At 27.8% G+C, this 27,252-nt stretch overlaps 1 protein-coding gene across 3 annotated transcripts in view; it reads right to left on the reverse strand.

Moving 5' to 3' along the window:
* The window catches only part of LOC100159656 (otoferlin), a 158,687-nt gene that overhangs the window by 101,295 nt on the left and 30,140 nt on the right, over positions 1-27,252 (reverse strand). For all 3 annotated transcript variants that reach the window (XM_016807691.2, XM_016807690.2, XM_029486841.1), the window contains exon 2: positions 16,301-16,347. In XM_016807691.2, coding sequence (XP_016663180.1) covers positions 16,301-16,347 — 47 coding nt within the window. The remainder of the gene's footprint in view (positions 1-16,300; positions 16,348-27,252) is intronic.

Raw genomic sequence — 27,252 nt, forward strand, 5'->3', positions numbered from 1 at the left:
AAATCCAGTTGAACCCTACACAAGTTATTTGTCCGCTAGATAAAATCACATAATTAGTTTTTGCACTTAAAATTTAAATAAATTAATAATACCTACATTTCAAATATAGAGTAATATTTTGGAAAAAAAATGTAAGTACACCTAAAATGAAATACATATATAAAATTATTTTGCTGGTACTCATTCATTAGTGGGTGCACACTGCACATAATATTTCTGAGGAAAACCTACTTTTGTCACAGTCATTGATTTTGCGTATAATGCACACACGAAAGTGCGACAAAAAATGAAAAGTTCGTCACTAAACACGCGAATGCGTGTCGGCTCGTAATAATACAGTTAGCGTGAAAAACGGACGCCAGTATAATAGTCGTCGGCGTGACGCATGCATTAAAAAAAAATTGGGCCTAGGTACTATTTGGTAATATATAATATTTTATGATAATAACGAAAACAATATTAATAAATTAAACAATATAGTAACCCCGTGGGGAAGAGGGCGAATATTGTTGTGACGGGAATCTAAAATCATACAGCGCTTCAGGAATTTTCCACATTTCCATAATCCCCTCGGAGCCATCATACAGGTAGGTGGTGCACAGGACGAAGCCACGCCGAGCGCTGTTTTTGTGTGTTTTATATACTCCCACGACTAAGTACGTATAGGGACTGACGTATATAATTTTATACACATTTTTGTTTTCTGCGTCATAGCCAAAAACGCATTGTTGGTTCATGTTTCTTGTTTCTTTTGCCGAGTCAAATGCGAATATCGTTTAGTATATTATTATATTCATACCTCCGCCTCTGGTAATATACATTTATAATATTAAAGCTTGCGTTGCGACGTAGGTACCAGCTTTGTGTGTTTGTTTTTGCTTTGAATACGCGTCTTTAGGCCGAAGGGCTACGTAGATTACTTTTTTTTCACCTTGTGATTTCCTGTACCGTGGTATATAGATGATACGTTACACGTGTCTCATTATTCCTACGTCTCGGAAATAGTTTCTGTTGAACGCAGGTCTAATAAATACAATGCATTTATATAGTCTACATTCCGATCGAGATTCTTTTGGTTAAGTGACAACTGTTAGTTTATACTCGGTATATGGAAATATTTATTAATTTTCCAGAAAGTTTAGTGCACCATCTTCCGGATCTAAATAAATTAAAATATACTTTGCCGGTGGCATGGTATTTCACTAACACTCGATAATAATAAATCGTTCTATCATTAGGTAATTATAATAATATTACGAATTATGATAAGTACCTACGAACGACGACGGAACGTCTCATATGCAGTGTTGACCAGAGATAAATATAATTTTATCCAGATAAAGATGAATTTTTTTTTTTTATCTAGATAAATTATTGGTAACATTTTTTTATATTGGTTTATGGCACTCTCCGTAAGCCCGTAGCAATATAGAATAACTTAATAGTATGTTATCGAAAATGTCGATAGTTATAATTAGTACATACTACTTACTTAGTAAATTACCCATAAATTATAATAAATAAAAGCTGTTTAATAAACTAAATTATCTGGCTAAATTCATCTAGATAAATTCATCTAGATAACGGTGATTTTTATCTGGGATATCTGTGTGAATTAATATTCTCTATTTATCCAGATAAGATAAAATAATATTTATCTAGATGAACTCAACACTGCTTATAATATGTTGACGCGTATGAAATACAATATTGTGTTTGGTCGGGCGTCGATGGTTTAAAATAATATGTCGAAACCAAAATCAAAAGCGACACAACAATCGAAAACACGCGGTTTTTTTGCTCTGTTATTCTATCATGACGCATTATACCTATACCGCGGTATAACCTACGCGTGTGTGTGTGTGGGTTGCGCGCGCGGAAATCGATCGGCGGAATAGGACAATATTTATTCCGTCGTCTCGACACGTACCTGTGCCGGCAATACGCCTAACCGACGATGAACAATAACGGTATATTACGATTACCGGATTAACGTTTGACACACTATTGTAAATAATACGAATAAATAATATAATAATATTATATGGTTGTAAAATAATATATAGTTTGCGTACGGCGTACGGTTGATAATAATAATAATATAATGTTCGGCAACCGTTGATACCGCACCCCATACGCCGCGGTTACCGCACCTTTGCGCGATATCTGCAGCTGAACAGTGTCTGTATATATACGCTATTATTGTGTACATTATAATATTATTATTGTTATTGTTTGTACTCTCGATATCGTAATCGTTCCACAATATTAATTATCCCTTTGTATATTACAATATATTGATATTATTATTATTATTACTTCTACTACTACTATAATATTATGTCTATGTATAGGTACGTAGATCATGAGTGAGTGTGGGGTAGGAGATGTGGCCGACGGTGTTGGTCGGGACCTTTCTGGTATTATTGTTATTAATCGTCAGCGGTTGTGGACTGTAGTGCACGTATCCGGAAAAACGATTAGTACCGCCAAATATTTAACACCAAACATTATATTGTACATATACATATTCATTTATTATTAATTATTAATTATTTTATTATATGAGTACTGTAAAACGCGCACTGTATTATGATGGGCTTGGTCAGCGACCACCACCCCCCCCCCCCCCCACACGTACATAATACATATTGTTGGTCATGATACATATTTTGTTTTGAAGTACCACATAAACAAATTATTTAACCATCGTTTTGGCTATAAATATATACTGGGTGATTCACCAAGCATACTCACCTCCTTTTTCTTCAATAATGCAGTTATTCAAAATTTAGAATAATTATACTCAATGGTTATATTTTAGGTTTTGTGAGATTTTTTTGTACTATTTATGTATTTTGAGGAAATGCAATCGTTATTCTTAAATGTGAACCCCACTTTTCACCTAAAAACTATTTAGCGGATATGTTTTTTAAAAAATTTAACATTAAAATAAAAATGCAAACAAATAGTTTTTGAGCTATTCATTTTGGTACCTACTAAGAATAATAGGTATTATAATGGGTTTGGAAATATGAGGGCTATTATAACGGTGACTTGAACATTTTTGTAATTAATATTAATCCTTCAACATTTATAATTTTTAAAAATGGTCCAAGTATAATAAACACTAGATCTAATATTACATTTATTTTATATTTTTACAAAACCATTTTTAGGGACTTTAATAGTTTTATTCTTAGTATAAACCTGAACAAATACTCATTTTAACTTTGAATTTTGTACATCAACAATTTAAAAAATATTATCCACAAAACAATTTGCAATAAAAAAAGGGATGGGGGCTCTCATTTTAAAAACAGAAGTTTGTATCGTCAAGAAAAAGTGCAATATATTTCAAGGATTTGAAATTATACTGTCTTAGGTAGACCTTTCTACTTAAAAATCAGAATTCCAATAAATATTTATTATTAAATGAAAAAATACTTAGTGAATCACATTATGTACCCATATATCTAATATTATGTAAATCCTATTAAATCAATCATATTATATATTACTATTTAGTGCATCAAGTTTTTTTTGGTTCAAAAAATGCAAAATAATTAGATTAAAAGTATAAACTTTCAAAATTGTACAAAAAAGTTTTGAAAAACATTTTCGTCAAATAATATTACCAAAGAATCTAATATTATAGCTCTTTTGTACATTTTTAGATGAATGGAATGATGCTTCAGATAATATCAGATGAAGAGCGTGCGTTACACAAAAAAAGAACAACATGTAAAAAAATGTAGAAAGAATAAACAAAAACACAAAGAGTACCTAGAAAAGAAATCAAAGAAACGAAAATTAGAGAAAGAACAAATGGATGAGCCTGAATATTTAGATATCGGTAATATGACTGAAAAAAATGTAAATTTATATTGTTGTGCTTCGTCTTTTAAAAATAAAAAGAGGAGATCTAAAAATACTTGCTGTCATCATGGAAAAGCTGAACTCCCTGAACATGGCACGTATTCACAAGAATTGAAAGTTTTATTGCACGGTGATTAATAAACATTTTAGACAAAATATAAAAGTTTATAATAATTTATCTACACTCACTCCCAGGAGAGTTGGCGAGCAGAGCCCTCGAGCAATAACAACAAATTAAAAACAGTTTTTGAATATCTGTATAAAAACAAAATACCTGTATAGTGTATAGGTTTAATAAAAATTAATTTAATACGTTCGCCAAAAATATTGATTGAAACTTGTGGGGAAACATTTTTATTGATAAATCATTTTTATAATATATTAGTATATAAAAAAAAAATAATTACAATTTTTTAAACTGTTACAAACGTAACATTATTCGACTATTATTATTTCCGTTTACCAGATACGAGCTTACAGCTCAGTTGGTATACGTATCAGCTATTATTAATGTAATTTATTTAATTGTAATTGTTTTGGCTGAATAAATAAAACATATATGTATATTTTTTTTTTTTATCTGGTACATAATATATATTTGTGTATGTATTTATATGTTTTTATTTGTTTTGAGTTCTTAAGAACTACCAAGTACCAACTACCAAATATATATCAAAATAATCTTTTAAAATTATGGGTACTATATAAATCATAGTAGGTATTGTATTATTTGTAGCATGGTGTTACAATCAATACTGTCCGAGTTGAAAGGATGACGAAGATTTTTAATCTATAAACAGAGATTTCTGATGCTATCATGATGGATGACAAAAATAATCCACATTTTTTTTTTTGTCTGAAAGAGCACCTAAACAGATAAGAGTGATGGACGCGTAAACTCCAGGATTGAAGTAATTCGACCGAATAAATTAAATGTAATCCCAGATGTTCCTATTATTCTTTCCGTGATGGTATCCGTATATAATAATATTATATATAATGCTTCTTTGAAATAATTTAAGATTTTAGAATTGACGTACACATACAACTTTAAGTCTTTAACTGTAGTAAGTGGGAATAATATTTATTTTAAAACTTCATGACAAGTATTCTGAAACCTGATGTAAGTTGTTAAGAATTTTATTGTATTAAATTATCACGCATCATTAACTATAATACTATAATATATGCAAAAGTACTATTATAATTATTATATGTATTATCCATTTGAACCATCTATAATTACATCATTTATTTATTATATACGTTAACCAAATACTAATAAAAGGTATATAAGGTAATAGGTCTATGGACTATGGTATAATATTATACACAGTATAACTGTTAACATGTTATGAAATAGCTTGATCGTTGGGTAGGTAGTCACTATCAGTGTAAAAAATTCCTCACTTTCTGATTTAAGTAGGTTTAAATTATATAAAACAAAAACTTACAATAACATAACTACAGTCTACAATACATTTATGTTTTCATTTAGACTTTTATCGTAATATGTACCGTGAAATTTAATACCGAGGCAGGGTTGAAGGCGTGCGTGAGCTTGCGACCATAAAATGAGTGTGTCTATTAACCATTTTAATGGTGCTACTAATTGACCAATCAGAATGATCGTTATGTCTGACGACCCAGAGAGAAAGCGATAGCGTTAATATTCCACAAATGGTCTAACGTGTTAAACATATTGGCATTATTATAAATAAATATACTTCGTGAGTACTGTAAATTGTACGTCGGTAGAACATTCATAGTAAAATACCATAAATACATTTTGTAAGATGAAATTAATTTACCAATGTTAAAAATTATCCCGTTCGTGTTCTCACGACATTAATTATTATGTTAATCGCTAATAATTTTAAGTGCAATATTAATGATATTATGGCATTACAATATTAGTTTAATTTTAGGGAAAATTACGTTTCGCTTATATCATTATATCATTAAACTAATATAATATTATGTTCACTCGCTTAGGAAATGTATCGAGTCATTTAACACAATGCAACAATAGCCAATATAGGCACGTCGAGTCGTATGGGATCGTATGTTTATGCAAATATTTTGTATAAAGCTATCCAAATATCTAATATTTTTATTCCTTATAGTATCCCATATTCCCATACTATATAAATTGGTACGATTTACCGACACCCATTTTGCCTACATCCAGATTCACCGACCAGTACAGTAGATCACGTTATTTTAAAGCGAAAATTACGAAATAAATGATATTTTTATTAGGTTAAAAAATTTAAGCAAATAAAAACTCAAATTAAAAAAAAAACCATTTTCAAAAAATTGAATAGTCAATAACGAGGTATGTTAATTTTATATTTTCGTCTTCAATATTTATACACCTCCAAAAATCAATGGTATTTAATCATGTTATTAAAATACTAAACAATATAAAAGTCATACTCAAAAAAATAATAAATGATTTTCGGTAGGTATACTGCAACAGACACATGAATTCAACATACGACAGATACTTATTTAAAATACATAAGTATTGAATATTTTTTTTTTTTTTGATAATCATATACCTACACACGTTATATTTTTTTATGGTCCTAATCAAAAAATAAGTCCTAATTTTTATGCTACAAATATAATACAACAATATACTTTTCAACTAAAAAAAATACAGTCAACCTTTTCCACTATCTATTGGAAAGAAAAATTAAAAGAATCACATAACCTGTATAATGTATATGCTATATAACCTATATCTATATCAAATAATTATAGGTTATATGTCATTCTTATAATTTTTCTGAGGTACCTACATATAAAAACATCTTTAGAACACAGCTAAACAGTTGGTAATTGGTTTGTTCGTTCTATCAACCTATATTGTACGGATGTAAAAAACTTTTAAAAAAAACTAAGCAATGAAGTGGATAACGTAATTTATTATTTTATTTATTATAAATATTAAATACTTTCCGTAATGTTCCTATTTACCTATTTGTACCTGTGTTTGTAGGTGCACACACTATTTTTCTAAGAACACAACGAAGAAGCTCCCGTAAAAATGAACAGGATAATGTTAATATAGGTAAAAAACCAACTGCGTGTTAATAGAAAAAAAGCATGGTGCATAAAGAAAAAGTAAATTGTATAATATGGACGTTGCATGGGTGTTGAATGAACACAACCCATAAAGAATAAAAGCAGATGTATTACAACAGGTGTACGCAGATAATGTTTTCCTTTTAATGACCACAATTTTATAAAAACAGTCATTTCAAATGTCGCGGGAGAGTTATTTCGACTATATAAATGTACCGTGACACAAACGTTTTGAAAGGTAACATCAAGAGTAGGCAGATATATTGAGTTTGGGCTAAATTGCCCGTTATAAAAGCCATAGGTATAATTTTTTTTTACGCTCATTAAAACATAATGTGAATTTTCGAAATCGATAAAAAAAATAATGTACCTATAGGTATAACGAATGTCTTAACTTTTAATATAGTAAATAAGTAAAACAATACAGTGAATTGGATCACGGTGACGTGTTATAATATAAGTAGCTTAGAACTATTTGGTCATCTAACTACTTTCAAAATAGAATTATTTACATTAAGTAATTAGTAAACAATAATATACGTACGTAATGTTGAACAGTTTTAAGCTCCTACAAACCATATATTTTTAATTCCAACCAAATAATTAATTTTTGTTTAAATACCTATCCAAATTCGTGGAAATTCAAACTTGAAATGTCTATAGATAAAATGTATAGGTTCCTCCCCCTTCCTATAGCAGGAGAAGGAATCTATTGTACTAAACTTTCAAACTGTATAAGTAAAAGCGTACAATTTTTTTTTTTACCAAAGTTTATATAAAAAAAAATTCAAATACATTAAATAGCTTAATATTATTCACCGATCCGTTCAGAATCCAAGACAGGAGTTGTCATTTCAAATATTAAAAAACTATAACTTATAATAATAATATTACGTACAATTCTATAAAAAACCGTCGTTATTATTTGTTTTCAAAACAACATAAAATAGTCTTCCAAAACACATTGCCTTACCAAGAAAATTACTGTTTAGTGATACTTAACACGCGTCTTAAGAGTAGGCGTGTGTATTACGATATGTATGCCTCGTATAACTGGATGATTATATCGTACGACGACGTGTAGTGTTGACTTTGAATGAGGTTACGGCGACGGGTTTCCAGTTACCTACGTCCTAAATCAATACGTTTGTGAATAATATTATACCACGTTTGGGTGTAAGCATAATATTAAACCGCGGTTGTAGTTCGTCTGAAGTAGTCGCGGGAAGCGAAATTATTGTGATAAACTAATAAGTTCTTAGCGGAAATAGACTAGGAACCCGATATCATGTTATTATTATTTTCTACCGAAATTCGCATGGTATTTGACGAATGCTCCGTCCCTCCCACCGCCGCAGCCCCACCGCTCGAGATTCGCAATAAGTCCGCCGTCCAAAGTATTATTACGCCCCCATATATTAATATAATAACAATATAATTACGTCTAGGACACAGACCTAGAAATTCACGTCTCGGTTTCGACCAGAATTATATCTATTTCGAAAATTTGGTTTGAAAGCCTGCGTGCAAAACTCCAAAACGAAACTTATTGAAAATCGAATACCATTGAAGTCCAGTGAACATCATCAGCGTATAATATTATGCGTACTGAGGAATGTCGTCGTCGTCCGCGGAACTATACAAATTTAAACGCCAAACAATAAATTCAGTATACTTTTAGCCTGTAGGCGGTATATATTATATTATTATTATAATATTATTTAGCACGAATCAATTACTTCAGTCGATTATAATATAATGTGTGGTGGTATTATTAATATTAAAGTGTTCGTCAATCGTCGCGCAAATCGATTTATAATAAATAATCAACAGGTATCTAAAAAACAATCATAATATGTGCAGGATGGTGAAGCTGACCAACGAAGACTAATAATTTATCATTTGGTTGATTATTATTCATTATTATAGTTAAGTGTTGTTAATATTATTTTTATTATAATATTACAATGCAACTATTTTTTTTTTTTTGTTCCTTTTTAGCTTACCTGCCTATATTATAGACAAATCGGTATTATGATTTATAGATAATAGTTAGATATTATTTTTGGTTACTTTAGATGGCATTTCAAGGATCTGCCTATATATTAATTACGATTGTTAGATATAACATTAAAGTACGCTCAAACTATAATGATTTACGATTAACATTAAAAAGTAAAAGCTAATTGATAAATGTTAACATAATATACGTATAAAATTAAAATTTTACAAATACCGTATTTTACATCCGTGGCGTACTAAATGTATACATTTTTAAACTATCAAAAAATGCACTAGGTAGTGCAAAGTATTTATAAAATTCCAACAATCTATACAAATATTTGGCATACCGAATAAAACGTATACCGGGCATTTATAAAATGTTATACACTTCGAAACAATAATTACTTTGCTTAAATTACTGTGTGTCGTGTGTTGTGTGCACGAAGTACGAACCACACAAAAATAAACAACCGGCTTAAAATATTATTATGGTTTTCGATACGAGTTTACCTTATAGACGTCATCCTCTGTAAACTTTTATTATGTCGGAACACAAAATATTATGAAAATAATACCGCGCGTTTATTTTCACGCGTGAAGGAACGAATCATTTTGTATTTTGTTTTATGTGTTTCTAGAAAATACACAAAACTAAAAAATAATAAAAATAAAGAACGCATCGATTTGCAGTGCTCATACGTCTGTGTGCCGACTTTATGTTATACGCACTACGGACGTTACAGGACATCAAAGAGATTGCATCGTCGTATCGATACGATGGTTTCACAGACGAACGAATTATGGGAAAAGGACAGAGGTATAATGGAAATTGGTATAAACATTTGTAACATGTATGCGTTTTGTATCATTATTCGCTGCACGCTCGTACCTACATTATAATATTATTATTTTTTAGATAGCATTGCAGTTGTACTCCATATATTATAAAGTCTAACACTCTATACCAGTGGTTCCTATATTATGCTCCATACCACAGTAGTTCCTCTATGTGCTTTTTCCTCGAATATTATATTAGCTCCACGAAGTAGCAAGCTTGCACCGTTGTTATATTTTGTACTACTCAGCAACAAGTAAATAATATATACCTTTAAGGAAAAACATATTGTACACGTCATACCAAACGGACATTAAACTATATATTTTACAATGAAATACTGACATGTCAAATTTGTATCATTATTATAATTTTAATTGTTATTTTATTTCTACGCAGCTTTATTACTATTTCTTGAGAGAAATAATTTTTATTTTATATTATTTGTGCGTGTCTAAATAAAAAAATTCAAATTCTCGAGTCACCCTTTTTTTGAAACATTGCTCTGTACACTAAAAACTGGATTTAATGCAATGATAATATGGTTTTTTTTTCGATTTTACGATATATATAAACTAACTAATACATACACTATACAAAATATATAATTATTCATTGAGGGATTTTCTGTAACACCACCAAACATTTTATCATAATATAATTACTATTAAATTATAATAATATTTGTGCATTAATGTAACATCGATAATACGATCATCAAATAATTGAAATATAATCATCAATATTGTATGTTTTTTTTATATTTTTTACATTTTATATTCAAGATGTCGGGATAGTTAATAACGAGTTCAGAATAGCGTGAATTTAATGTTGCTGATTAGTTTTTCATTAAAGAAAATAAATATTTATTTATTATATAGGTTTAATTTCTTAAAATATAAAGGTTTGAATATAATAATAAAAAAAATGAACAGTTGTGTTTTCTTTAAATCGTTTTGTGATAGATCATACAAACAATTCCTTAGGGTCGAATTAAAAGTGTCCTATTGTGTATTTAAATTGATTGCATAATATTATTAGATTACAATATTATGTAATTATGTAAATATGATATTATGAAAAGGTTGTTGTATACAATAATATAAGCGTTACGAAGGTATGGTTTAACATTCGTTCCAATTCAACAATGGAACAAATATGGACTCATAAACTTCTTAATTATTTTAATATTTCAGTGCATGTCCAATCTTCTGGTTGTTGTAATTTCCTAATTGAAACGAACACGTAATAAGAATAAACTATTAAATGGCAAGAACTTAATAACAACTGCACTATAGGCATAGTTTTAAGTTATTTTAACATGTTTTTAAGTATTCAATTAAGTTGATTGGTTAAAAGTAAATTTTTACACACTTCATGTTCATACCATAATTTATTTTTAATATTTAGCATAAGTGTCAACTTAGTTAATAATAAATATGTCTTATTAAAACACTTATAAGCTAATATTTAATTTGTTCTACAATCAAAAATAAAAGTTTATCTATTTTACATATAATTTTAATTTTGACTTATAGTAAGTTTTTATGAGATCAAATAGATAATGGATATGGATCAATTAAACATTGGTTTAAAGCATCAAATATTATAATTTGTATCCAAAGACAATCAGACGTATTCAATAATTTATAACTATAGGGTTCGAGATTTAAAGCATTTGCTTATTTTTTTGGCTTGAGATAAAATCTATTCGTGTGCTTTCATGTCATGTTACAACGATTTCAAATATTACATTTTAAAGTGTCTTTTTTGCTTGTTTTGATGTTTATTTTGATACTTTTTACTAGTATTTTTCTTCATATTTTAAAATTGAGACGACAGTCGTCAGCCATTGACAAAAAAATATTATTTTTCTAGTCAGTCTTAGAAAAATATACTCAGCAAAAGCACAAATATATAGTAGAAAGAAAAACATGGTTGGTTTTGAAAAAAGACCCATTTTTTATTATTTTTTTTCAATTTGAGTCATGTTACCGTTTTTTATATATATTTTATAATATATATCAATAATATCATCATTATAATTTTATAAGTTTTTAAGTAATTTTATTTTGATGATTTTAGGTACTAAAAGGTTATGAACTCTGGTAATGATTAACGAGTATGAAAAATAAATATAAACATATTTAGATATTTTTTTAACCATAGATTTTAATGTTAAAAACTAAATAAAATTAATTTTTTGGAAAACAGTTTTAAATTCCATTTAAAAAGTTGAAAATATACATTTTTATACAAATTAATTTTGTTCATGGCGGTTTATAGTATTAAATGTTAACAATGTGTATAATAAAAATTATTAGTTTTAGGTGTTTCAAAATAAGAATCGTAGGTATTTTAATTCGGTTTTTTATTGTTTTAAACAATGTTAAATGTTTTATTATTGTCAAATTTAGACTACTTTTAACTGTGAATTAGTCCTTGACCAAATGTATGGTAACATTTAGGTATCTAAAAAATCACAAATCAAAAATATTAGTTTTAACTTTTAATGTTCATTGATTAATGAATCATTGATTAATTGATCCATTTTATTTAAAATGTTTTTAAATTGTTTAATGTTATTCAAGTAACAAAATATTATTAAAATGAAAAGTATAAGACTTACAAGCACATTTATTTCAAAAATATTCAATGTACTATTTCAATTTGTTCAAAACACTATAAATTAAGTTCTTCTACATACAGACAAACAGGTTTTGTTGGGAAGATATTTGTTGGAAATTAATTTGACATTCAGAATGACACGTGAATAAAACTCTCAATAGAAAAATGATCAACCAACTTATATGTATATTTGAGTACAATTTTTCCAAATTAAGTTCAAAGACGCTGGTACTTTGTTAGTTGTTTTAAAAATAATTATTCTATCCACGTGGTTTACAATAATAATATCGGTGAGAATTATTTTCAATACGTGAAACAGAATACCCACATTTCAAACGCCATCTTTAAAGCTGTATAAGTTGAACTACGCGGCCATTTTCCTCGAAATATGATAAAACGTGACATTTAGTTAAAGATATTATTTTAATCCTTATTCGAGTGATATAATTCTAAGCGGTGTGAATTAATATTTAACGCTCGTCGTACAAGTATCGAACTGTCAGCCGCAGCAGCTGAATGAATTTTCCGATGCCGTTCTAGAAAAATAATATAATATATTATCATGATAATGATAGAATAAAAACGACAACGTAGCCTTTTGCTTCGGTTGATTTGAACAATCAAAGGTAAGGTGGTGTGCGGTTTAAGTTTACACGGCAATCGCCTACCGATGATTTGTTATATTAATTTATAGTGCGTTTCGATTTCTGAACACCAAATGCAGGCCAACTTACTGTGTTTTCGAGCGGATGACGTCCTTTTCACCATTCAATCCATCATTCCGGTCTCAGCTATACCGGACACGTTACCGTTCGACATGACCGCATATTTTAGGTACCTATAGGTATAATACTAACGGTGGTATAAACCTTTTTTTCTCTCTCTCGTTTTCCAGCTCAAAAAAGTGTTGTTGTTGGATAGCGCGGAAGACACGAAATACCTTTTTAAAAAAAAACCCCGACTCTCGGTCGGATTGTCACACGTAATATACGTCATCATTTAATAATACCTCTACATATATTATACGTCATATATACATGTACTACAGAGATACACTAATACTATTTTGACGTGCTACATATTATTATATTATTATATTATATTATACAGGTAATACTCGTCATTTCCTCGATCGATATAATACTACTACTGTAGTGCTGTATAAGTATATAAATTACATTATTACATATTTTTTTTTTATTTTTTTTTTTTTTTTTTATAGTGTAAAAATAAGACAACCTCCCGAACCCCGAACTCAGTAGCATATTTTTATATGCTATGAAAATTTATTGCAATTCCATCCACTTCTCCAAACTTGGAGCGCTCAAAGTACTATATTATATATGAAAATTGGTACGCCGGTACGGTATTCGATATTTTGTATATTATTATCAGAATAATTCAGAATAATGTGATATGCTTTGGTCACTGCAGGGCTGAAATTTTGATACTGAAAAAATATTGAATTGAAAAAAATAACATTCATAATACCGTAGAACAAAAATATTGCGACCAAGTATAAAATTAGTCATATTTCGATTTTTTTTTTTTCGTATACATTTAGTACTTAATATGTCTTACACCTAGTGACATTTGTTCGTACTGTAAAATAAAATAACGCCTAATTAATGCATTTAATACGGCAGCGGTCGCTCTGTTTAATATAATAATGTTTTACTGAAACAAACAATATTTTTTTAAAGGACTACCGACATAATCTTCCGTTTTTTAAATTTCGTGAAAAATAAATTATGTACAACTACGTGGCTGATACATTAAACCACACTATCTCGCTCACATAATCGGCACGTCCCAAGTGACTGACTCACATCACGACCGTTTTTTTTTTATTAATCCATAAATTGTATATTCTCCACCGTATAGTTTTTTTTTTTTTTTTATCTCTGACGATCCTCCAAAGGTAGGATTATTTTAGGCCAGCATTTAATTCATCAGCGGGTGTTCTTCAATGAATTACATGTAGTAATTATACGAACATCTCCTGACGATATTTAATCTAATGAACTGCAGGTCATCAAGCTCATTCGACTAAGTGCTCCCACGCCTATTTGCATGCGCCGTTGTGCATCTATCCCAAATTATGAACACTAAAATACCGATATACTTGAAACAATACTTGTTTTATTGTTATTATATTAATCCGATTAATGGCCGTGTGAGGACTTTGCGAATTCAGAAAATAGACACAGATCTGAAATAAACAATCAGAGTACCTACCTACCTCTGTAACACGCTCGATAATTAAGAAAATGTTGTTGCAATATTTGGCCTTTACTCTTGATAATATATCGTATTTTTGTCCAAGACCGGACAATTAAACAGAGCGATTCACCTAGCATGCTCACCCCTTTTTTCGCAGCCCTTGAGTAGTACACAAATCTGTAGGATTTGAATATAATATTATGGTCTTCATTTTATTAAAAAATAACATGAACAGATTTTGAATAACTACATTATTAAAGAAGAAAAAAGGGAAGATTATGCTTCGTAAATCATCCTGTATAATATAACATTATATTGATGTTAACGTTTAAAAAAAATGGCTGTTTAAATTATTTTTCAATCATAGTTATATAACTTATGAGGTAGATATTAAAAAATAAATTGTTTATGTGGTAGCAATATTTTTAAATGATTTTAAATCAAATTATTAAATTTACATTTCTTGATAATTTTACGTAGGTATTTACAATAGTCTAATATTTAATATCTTATGTGAATATTAATATTTATAGCTATTTAAATTTAAGCTAATAATGGTCCAAAATAGTGGAAAATTCAATTACCGTTGACAAAGGACCACTTTTGTCTCCCCGTAGCTCGTAGTATGCCATACCGACATAAGATGATTGCCTACAAATATTTTTTGTACTAAATTTAAGTTAATAATGGCCTTAATTGGAATCATTCGGATAAAAAAAAACGTACGTGGAGATTACTTTTTACTTTTTTACATTAGATTTGAAAACAATAACCAATCATTACACAAAAAAATTATTATGTCCAGTTGTTGATAAAAACCAGGCTAGCGGATATTTATATAGAATAATTGTTTTCTAAATTGGATTATGCGTTTTTGGTAGATAATTTTCTTTATAATTGCTAAAACGTATACACATGTTTATAGAGTTAAAAATACCATTAGAGTTAAATTCAAAACTATTACTATTTTGACTGACGCTATGTTAACTTTTATACGAGCGATACAACAATGGAAAAACTTTTTTTATATAATGAATAGGCATTATGAGAGCTTTTATCGTAATAATATTTCTTGAAACCTTAACGATCAAAACATGATCACATATGTTAACAAATTAATGATTTTAACTAAGAACTATAATCTATAAATAATAAGTTTAACAAAAATACCTTATTATCGAAGGTTACATAGAAATTGCATTCATCAAAGCTTTAAATATAATAATAAATAATAAGTTTTTAATTCTTTAAAGTTTATTTCCATTACATGACACTTGCATTTAAAGTTTTTTTTTTTTGAGGTACCTTAGTTATATACTATAAAAAGCTTTTAAAAGCAAACGCAACCTTTATAAGGTCCAGAGGAGAACTATAGCATTCCAACTTGGGTTTTTATGTGTAACGGTCGTCTTTTTGATCTAAGTGCATGAGAATTTAATTTAAGAATAAATTCCAAGTTATATAGTCACCTTCTAAAAACTAAAATTGAATTACATCTAAGTCTCCAGACGTTGTGTAAATATGAGTACCTAAACGACTTTACTTTATCGCATCGCTATTATTTATTAGATAATACAAATACATTTTGAAGCAATAGCAATAAATTAAGTTAAACTGTAATATTAAATAGATACTCACTTGATTCACTAATGTAGAATCAATAATTTCTGAATGCTGCTCAATACCTATAAGCAAATAAACACGTAAAATTAGTAAACCGTTTAACTTATATTAAGTTAAATGTAAAGCATATTTTATAAAAATTAAATTCATTCAAAATAAATATTTTAACTCCAACGTATGTCTAAATTTGCCGTGTCTTAGGTACAAAAAACCCCCCACAATAATCCAATTTCTTTTTAATATAAATTTACATACCATTATACTGACATTTTTACTTTCACTAAACTATACCTATAGGTACGCGAGATCGTTGAAATACATTAAAAATTGTGTAGGTATTTAATCATTATAAATAAGAACGCATGTTTAAAACGTAACTATTCCTAGTATTAATATACTTAGTTGTTGGTGACGTAGGTAGACTAAAACTAATTGATTTAATTGAGTTTAAGTGGTTTACGATAATCGAATAATCTTGTCAAAAAGATTTACCAATTTCTCGCAGGACAATACATTTAAGTATGAAAATCAAATTCATAAAAAACTTCTTGACGTTTTCCAAAAAGTCGTAAACTTGAATTGTTTTGATGTTGCAAATGTTACGTTAAATGCCCAATAAATTTACAAACCTTTTAATAAAATAAATTACAGTCAAAATAAATTTTAAAACAGCTGTTGTTTGAAAAACCGCATAATAGTAAATTATAATAATACATGTTATACTAATGGTCAATGGCACCGTGACGTTTTTACTAATAAAAAAAAAATAATACATATATTATTAAATTGTACCTATATGTTGAATTTGTAACTATAATAATATTATTATAGAACCAGATGACATTTTGGTAAGTACCTATTTCGAGCTCTTATTTCGGAGGGTTAATATTTATATACCTAGGTATATAAATATGTAGATTTAGTGCATATTATTATAGTAAGTTATATATGTATAGATATAACAAATAGATAATTAGTATAGATATACTTCAGAGGACGCCCCACGGGCATTCGTTGTCTTCGATGTCTTACAAACATACAACATGGCAAATTGTACGTTCACAATAACATAATGTACTCTGTAATTTCGAAAATCAGAGTGAATTTACCTAGTATGCAATATAAAGATAATAAATCTAAGGCATCTTGGAGGATTTTGTTATTTTTAAATAAGTATTATATGGTAATAATTTTAAAGTTTACAAACAATAATTTACAGTTTAAAAATGGTCATAACTTGTTTCTTAATAAAAATATCAATAAGGCCTCCAACGTGTTCTAGGTAAATAATCTTACCTATACATTTTACAAGAAGTAAATTCCCTCTAAAATTATATTCTAAATTACATAGTCAAATGTGTTGTTGTGAACGTACAATTCGCCATATTGTACTTTTGTAAGAAGGAGACAATAAATTTCCGCGTGGCGTTCTCTTAATACTTATAAATATTTAATTTATATCAATAGTTTTACAGTTATCGTAAAAATTGTGTAAAACCATGCTTTGGTGAAAATAATATGAAAATGTTTAAGTGACAATTTTTTTTTTTTTAAACGAGGTGTTTATTACTCAGTTTAAGATTAAAAATAAAGACTTCAGTCTACACTGAAAACAACTACAACATTGAATTAATATTATATTAAAAAGAAAAAGATCTTATGTAAAAGTATGAATTCAACGGTTCTATTGATGTTTTTCTCTTTGTAGAAACTTATTAATTTTTAGATGTTTAACAAAAGCAGAAACTCAAATACGGGTATACATTCAGATTCAAATATGAAAATATGTCATTGATTTTTAAGTTGTATTTCCCCGTTCTACTGCGTTTGTTTGCTTTTGATCGAGACCTTAGTACAATCGTAAAGCTGTAGTAGGTATACCTACACTGAGTTGCAATTATGGCCCGCGAACAAACCACAACTTAGTATATACGGTAGGTAACCTAGTTTCGATAAACGTTGTTGAAATGATTTTGTAACAATTGTATTTTATACAGGAATAGTCTGTTTGTATAACAGCAACATACATACATCTCAATAAATATTGGATAAATGGTTAGTCAATAGTCGATATAAGATGTCTTACGGGTGAGTCAGTAAATACTGTGTTTCATTATTACTTTTATTTATACATATAACAGTCAAAATGTGTTAATTAAAAACCAAATCTGCAACTTATGCAACGTAATATAATGATGGCTGGTTGTATCGGAGTTCACATATTTTATGATATGTTTTAGATTATTTTTATTTCAACTCGCAGTATAGTCATGGTTAATTAGCTGGGTAGATAATAAGAAATCATCACCCTATCGATTTCTGTGGAATCGCATAGCCAATCAATGAAGTTCCATAGGAACATTATACGATATTAAGTTAAGCCAATGCAGGTCAAATACAGAGTAGAGAAAATATAAGCATAATGTATTATAACTGTAAGTATCGTAAATATAAGGCAAATATAAAAAAAAAAACAACGCTTGTTCAAAACTATCGAATGGATAAAACTACCTATTTATAAGTATGTATATATCTACCAATATACCATATATAATAGAGTACCGAGTAACCGTATGACCATTGAATTATTTTTTCGTGGTTCGTTTTTCCGTTCTAATTTACGATTATAATATAACAAACCAAAAAAAATATTTTGTATTATTTTATTTTTAAACTTTTTTGTGTATAAAATATATAGGTACATTTTATTTTCTGCATTATTTATATTAATATTTAATATATTATACATATTATACATTTCAATTGGCACCATAAACGTTCAAACGTTTGAACTATGGTCAGCTCCTTATTTAATTGGTTTTAATATTTTACTGTAATAAAAATCTGATAAACATATTATATAAAACAAACGAGTATAGTATGGGAACTAATCATTATCATTAAGCTGTGATGTCTGGCGAAACAAAATTTAAGGGTCTAAAGTATATCATAGGATTCGTTCAAAAGTCAGATTATTTAAATGTAAAAATAAAACATCTAAAACTATTATATATTATATCACATTTTGACAATTTACTATTATTATGACCAATGATATTTACCAAGCTAACATTTCGGTACGGTTTTTTATTATTATTATTATTATTATTATTATTATTATTGTATTATATTATGTACGTTATTGTTACTCGTGGTTTTTCTTTTAACATTGAATACTTATTGTTTTGAAAAGTAACTTTGATCGTAACGTAAAACTCTAACATTTTACATTTCATCTATATTTTCCACCCTTTTTTAACTAATAACTTTAAAATTTAAAAATCAATCAATTACGCCAGGAGTTCCTAATCTTTTTTATGATGTGCCGAATCTAAGATACGCTTTTACATCGTAGGCCAAAATTGTTAGAGGATGGATATGTATAGGTAGGTTATGAAATTAAAAATAAGAAGAATCATTTAATTATTTGATTTTATCATTATCTATGAAGTATATTAATAACTTATACCATAACATATTATAGTATTAATAATGATAATAGAAATTAGTATGAAAAAAATATTAAATAAATTAAGTATAATAATTAATATGATATACTAAATATGAAAAAAAAATATTATGACATAATAATAATAATATTGTTTAATTTAAAACCAGTATCTAAAAATGCCAAGGATTATATAAATAATAACAACAAAATATTTTAATGATACGTTATTCGCTGACTGTATAATACGATATATGATCTACAATTATTCTCTTATATTTGTATCATTTAAAAAAAAACTAAATTTTATATTTTTGGACTTTTGGTTAGTACTGTATTTGTGATGGTTACTTAAAAAGTACATATTATGCTCATTACTTATTAGTTAGAAGTTAATTTAAGTTGTTTCAAACGAGTAGCTTAAAAGTTAAAATGTTAAGGCATATAAACATATCGCTGTTCAATTTTATTTTATATTTTTAATGATTGAAGTCTTTTTCAAGCACAAATAATGTGCAGCATTTTTCCTTGCTTAAAATTATCAAGCTATCGTTTTATTCATGTAGTTACCTGGTATAAAAAAAAATCATAGGATGATGCACGCCCCAGCGAATAAAAAGTATGTACCTATATATGTTTTCAAATGTGAATATCAATGAAGCGAAAGAAAAGTACTCACAAAATATCATTTGTTGTACAGATAAATGTCATTTATTTTTTACGTCAGAAAATGTACAATATTATATCTCAGAAAACGGAAATTAACACTAAAAATAACGCTGAATTACTTGCATAATGTTGTTAAATCGAAACAAAATGTAGAAAATGTTACATAGTTTAGTTTATGGATGTTATCTGGATATAAATATATAAAACTTTAAGACAATTATCCAGTTTTAAATTGTAGGTACTAACGTTTAGTAAAACCAACACTATTCACTTTATATCCATATTATTCTAAAGGACCAAAAATATGTTAATATTAAAGAATTAAATATGTAAAAGTCTTAGCAATATATAAAATATACTAAACATAATTAAACATGAAAAAAAATTGTTAGATCATTTTTATTTATTATTTAAATAACAATATTTTAACGAACAGTATTAAATATAAAAAAGGATATTAAATTCTGCAAATCATAAAAGATAATTTCCTATCATTATTTTACTGAACATTAACGATTTATAAAATAAAAATAAGACAAGGTTCAATTTTGTATGGGGCACTTAAAGACATTAAGTAGCCCCTTCTCATAATGAAAAAGCAAATTAACAATTATTTTTAAAGTAGAAACATATGATGTTTACAAATAATGGAATTTATATGTAATAATTATCAAGTATTATTTGGATAACTTTTAATAAAAATAGTGCAAAAGAAACGCATCAGGCGTTTTGTTTCCCTACTTAGACACACTTTCAAAGCTTGATGGAACTAACCGTTTCTGAGTTCTAACTTAACTAACTACTGAGTTTTGAATTTAACACTAAAAATTAAAATTCACATACGTGAATGTTTAAGAGTACTTAGTGAGTACTATAAACGCAATTATTTACGTCATATTTACGTTAACAGTATTCAACAATTTATAAAAGATAATTCACTGTTGTACCTACCTCTTTTATCTATACATTTCGCCGTGCAACACATTATGTTGAGTTACCCAATCATGTGAATGGTATTATATTAAGCAATAATATATTGTAAAATATGTGATATTTAAATATAATCAAAATATGATATTATTTTTTAAAACAATACAAATGACGACTATCGATGGCGATTATTTTGTTATTAAAAATGTCAAGGTTAGTGTCGGGGGTAAAGATTGAGAAGAGTGTGAGAAACAGTAAAAAAGTATATGTTGAAAGACGCAAATACTTTCAGTTAGATGCAGTGTAGTGGATTGGGTTTATTTAGGAGGTAAATTAGGGTTAGGAATAACTAGGAGTTTATAAAAGGAATATTCAATTAAGAGAGAAGGAAGGGAGAAAGGAATTCTATACTTCCAAACGCGCTTTTTATTTAAACCTTTAGAATGCTAATCATTTGTTGTACTGATAAAGCTGTGAAAATTTTGCTTTTTCATGTTAGCTTTTCCTATTTTATACTTTGATGTTTAAAAGAATGTTCACCGAGTACTGCAAACATCTAAAAAGTAAATAAATATATACCTATATCTTATTTGATAAATTCAACTTAATTGTTTAAAAGAGTACACGCTTTAAGTATAAATTGATATATATATACCAAATCATAAATCTTATGATTAAATTAAAGGAGGTACGTCGTATACGGGTGTTGTCGGTTGTATAGGTACTACTTCTGCCCATGTTATTTGTTTGGGCGCGTACAAGTAACTATTACAAGTTAGAAAATGGTTAAATGGAAAACCCCGAGTTTAAAAAAATAAATACTAAATGATTAACTAAATGTTTGAAAGGAAATTGAAAACGTATATTTTATGGGAAAACGAAATGATAATATATATTTAAATTAAGCTAATAAAATTAAATATTGAGAAAATTAAATAAAACATGATAAATTATTTTCTGTAACAGAACCAATTAACAAATACCAATAAAAAATTAAAAGTTGACAAGTATAAGCAACCACTCTGTTATACAATAGGTATACCTGGTCATTTAATAGAGGTCATTGTACGTGTAATGGTCGTGTTAAATTTAAATTCAATGATAAATCATTACATACAAAAAACGATTCTGAGCGGAGACGGCCGCCCATATTAGTTATTACCAAGTATATTTAATTTTATTTTTTTATATTGCAATTATAGTAATTTATTTTATTATTATAAATAGCAGTGATACTGCGGTCACCTTAGGGGAATTTCATTATTTCATATACTGTTCATTCAAATAATCGGTTTAACTTTAAATAAAAACATTTACATTTACATTATAATGTGTATACTGTATACGTCTCATATTTTAAAAACAAATATAAATAATAAATAAATATATACATATATATTTTTAAACAAGCTCAAATTACTGGTATTACTGGTAGCATAGTATATTATATTATATTGGTCGGTATTTCCCCTTTTCACAAATAATTAGAAAATATTTTTCACCAATAAACCATAATACTATTACATAATTTGAATTTGATTTAAATCTCGATATTTTGTTTTATAAGTACGTACATCTATAAAGTAGAAATATAGGGTATAATTAATATTTTTACCGTAATTTAGATTGCAAGACGTTTTTTTTTTTTTATAAATTAACTCTTAAAACTAATTGTACCTACATATTATTTGAACGCAAAAACGTAATTTGATAATATCGTTCTGATAAGAATAAGTTTTTGTTATCATCATTAACCTTTTTGTACCTATGGTAAACATAATTTATCTGTATTGGTTAATTAGATAACGACGTGACCGGTCGTACCCACTGACCGTAATACCCCAGTATCTCCTTAGATAATATGGGTTGGATGAAGTATTTTTTGCCGAAAACATTGCATTTATTATAATATTATTAGTTATTTTAATATTATGTATTTATATTTTTTTATAATTTATGTTATAGTTATTAACTTATTATTTAATTACACATTAACGTTAAATGGCATGAATAGGTTCGTGGTATAGGCAATATCTTTAATCTATATATTTCAAAAATATCATTAGGTATAGTAAAATATAATAATATAATACGTAACAGTTGTAAGCCCCCGTGTGCAATATTTTAGAACGATAAATATATAATAACTAAAAATCACTATTCTTCGTTTAAACTTTAAATATCCAATTTCGTATTTTGGATGTCTATAGAAAAAAAAAAAAAAAATGGTGCTTATATATTTTTAATAATTTATATTTCTGGGTATGTGTTAAATTCAAGCCTCAGCTATAAAAATTGAAAGTAATAAATATAGTAACTAGTTAACTTCCCTATCAGAAAAAAATATTTAAGTAGAAGATTGAAGCATTTTTCCTATGGTAAAAAGTGTCCATAAAATACAAAATAAGAATTTAAAAATTAAAAACTTGAGTAGGTACAATAGAGTCACGATTTTCACAAGCCGCGTAAATTAATTTTCCACAAGCGTGTTGACGCGTTTGTTAATAATAATCAATAATACAATAATATCAAATATAAACCAATTAAATAGGTAACAATGTTACAAAAACGTTTATTTGTGTAAATCATAAAATATGCATTTGCAGTGGGTACAACAATCTTATGTTCTATAGGTATATATATTTTTTCGAAGTTCGAACACTATCATACTATAAACTCTGCGGTAAATCACAGAAGATACCGATGTCAAGCACAACAAAACAAGCGTCTAACGAAACACTTTGTCCTCGACCTGCGATTGGGTTTAGCCGCGGCTTCTGTTACCAATTCTGTTGCATCACACCGGCAGACTTCGGTGGGGTCCTGCAGTAAACTCGTGGCGTGCTTCGCCGTCTGCACGTGAGCTATCGTTTCCTAATTCGGACGGCTCAGCGAAATCTCAGCCGAACAAAACCGCACATGGATGTTGCCTATCGTACTAATTTTTCAAGCTGTTTTACCCAAAAAATAAAGTCTTGTCGACATTCGTAGAAAAAAAAACTAATAAAATTGGAAGCTGAAAATGTCCCTAAACAGTTCAAACAAAACAAAATATTTTGAAAATCGTATTGTGTATAGAAAATACGAATATAAGCAACCAGTGAAAATTGCATTGATATACTAATATGTACGTTCACTTGTTTTACAGTTAAACCAAAAACCAAAGTCGATGTTGTCAAAACCGATTTTTTGTAAAAATTAACATTTTCCCTTAATTTTTATGTTCATTTTTCCCAGTGCTTAAATTTTGACCTCCCGAACTAGATACACTTTCCCATCGAACAAGATACTGTAGAAAAAAATCGAAGCAGTTTTACTGACCCAAACGATGGTGACAGATACAAAAACAAAAAAAATAAAAAATACACATCGTCTTAAAATCAATACATTCATCGCACCGCTCGGAATCTAAAATAAAAACACATAATTGAAAAAACAATACATTCTTCGTTCACTCAGAACGTAAAGTGAAAAATACTTTTTTGTATAACTTTCAATTAAATAAAATAAAAAACTCGACTAACACAAAAGTTTAAAACTATAAGTATTTTTACAGAGTAAACTATAGTCAACTATACTCAACTATAGGTATGAATACGTACTTTATTTAATTATGATACACCACGTAGTTAAAACATTTCACAAGTACCTAATTTTTTATAGCGTTTTTTTTTAAAAAAAAAATAGCACTTAAATTTAGCAGATAATAATATACTTACAATGGCTATAGCCCATAAGTGATATACGGTTTTATGTGTATACTAAATATTAAATAGGTACTCATATTATAATATTATATTCTGTATATTATATATATTTAAATAAATATTTATTAATTATATTTAGGCTAATACATACAGCCAGTACTTACGTTATTCTTGCACCCCTATGTCAGAATTTCCTTCAGCAAACTATATTATTATTATTTAGTAACCAATTCGTAACTTGATTCTCACCGCGGAAAATCCATTTTTCTCCCGGAGGTGCTTCGGTATTGTTACACTAGCACACTTAAAAAGAAGTGCACTTATTTAAATCAAAATAGTCCCACTTTTTAGTAACCATTTCGTAACCACAAAATCGGAATTCGTACTTGATGTTCACCGCGGAAAATTCATTTTTCTCCCGGGGGTGCTGTGGTAGCGGAACAGCTTAAATTATATATTGTTAAATAGAGCTCGGTATAATTAATAAATAATGCGGGACTTGGTCAGTCGAACCATAATTTTGTAATACACTACTACCTTTGGACATATTCACCATAATAGATAGGTACTTTATAGAAACAATTTTGTATTACTTATAAATTATAATATACTGCCAATTTAAACTATAATATTTATTAAATAACACATTAAATATGATGAAATGGTTTTTTTTGAAAAAATATAAATTACAGTTGTTTTGTATTAACTATTGATGAATAACGTTGTAACACAGTATAGTTAAAGCAACTTAAACACGACTGCTTCAAATGTTTTAAATTTGTATTCATCATTTTTTTTTTTTTTTTTTTGTAATATTAGCTTGAATTTATCATTATTTAAACGACATTAAATAATATCATATACTTTGAAAAATTTACCAAAATAAGTTGATAAAAACATGACACTTACATCTAGAAGTAAGAATCATAAATATAAATATTTGTTTTAAATTAATATTTAATTTGCTGTCCAGAGTATAAAGAGACGTGCAATTATTACATTAAAAATGTCAGTTTAATCCTAAGGGAGTTTTGAATTTGAATTTTTTGGTATCGTCAAGCACAGAATTATATCCATGGCCCATGGCGTAGCACAAAGATCTGGTAACAATTATCAATTACTGTTTTTGAAACCAGATTGAAGTAAAATAAACTTTTTTTTATAAAATGAACCGTTCTATAACTCGCTAAAACATCGTGTCATATAAATAAAAGTTTAATTAGTCTTGTTTAGCTTTAAAAAAATAATATCCATTAAGTACCTTTTATTTTATTTTTTTTTTTTTATTTAATAATAAAATATACAACTATACAATTAAGCACAACAAGTAGTAATGATGAAGAGGATTACATAACATGAAAAATGGCACGATGTAGGTGGGCTCCCAATGGAGCTACCTACTTGTATTAAGTACCTACCTATTTTATAATACGTCATATTCAGACATTTGGCATAAAACGTTTTTAAAAAATTTAATATAGACTTGTATTTAAAAGCTTGTTATAATTGTTTGTTTTGTTTTCTGTGATAGGTTTAACAAAATATAAAATATATCTTCAACAATATAGGTATTATGAAACACATTGAGCTTGTTCAAGGTAATTCACTAAACGTGCTCATCATTTGATGGCGTAGGATAATTATTGAAACTCCATTAGGTAGGTATTTTGGTGGTTATCTACTTGAAATAAATCGTATTTAGTTTAATGATATTTAGCATAATATTTTGATTAGCATTCAGCGTTTCTTGTCGTACACACTTTTGGTATAACGCATAATATGTATCAACGAACAAATTATTATTATGTCATTATGATAATTTTATGGTAGAGAGTATCACTATAAAATACTTATAATGACATAATACTATAATAATATGTTCATTGTTCGTTGACACATGCGTTATGCCAAAAGTGTATTCGACAAGAAACGCTGATCAAAATATGCTCTAATAAAACATAAATGAGCCGATAAAAATTACAAAAGGATAATATTATTATCGCAATGACAACATCACTATATACCTATAGAGTTAGATTTCAGTATGACTTATATTCTATAAGTACCATACAATTTGTATTTTTATTTTGTCTTATTATAACAATTTTAGTTTCGACAATATTAATTTAATACAATTACACTAAATTCTCAAATTATATTCTCTATGTTTTTACCAGTTAATTACTTGAACTAACATATTATATAATACGTGG

Source organism: Acyrthosiphon pisum, chromosome A1, assembly GCF_005508785.2.
Source record: "Acyrthosiphon pisum isolate AL4f chromosome A1, pea_aphid_22Mar2018_4r6ur, whole genome shotgun sequence".
In the NCBI taxonomy this organism is placed as follows: Eukaryota; Metazoa; Arthropoda; class Insecta; order Hemiptera; family Aphididae; genus Acyrthosiphon; species Acyrthosiphon pisum.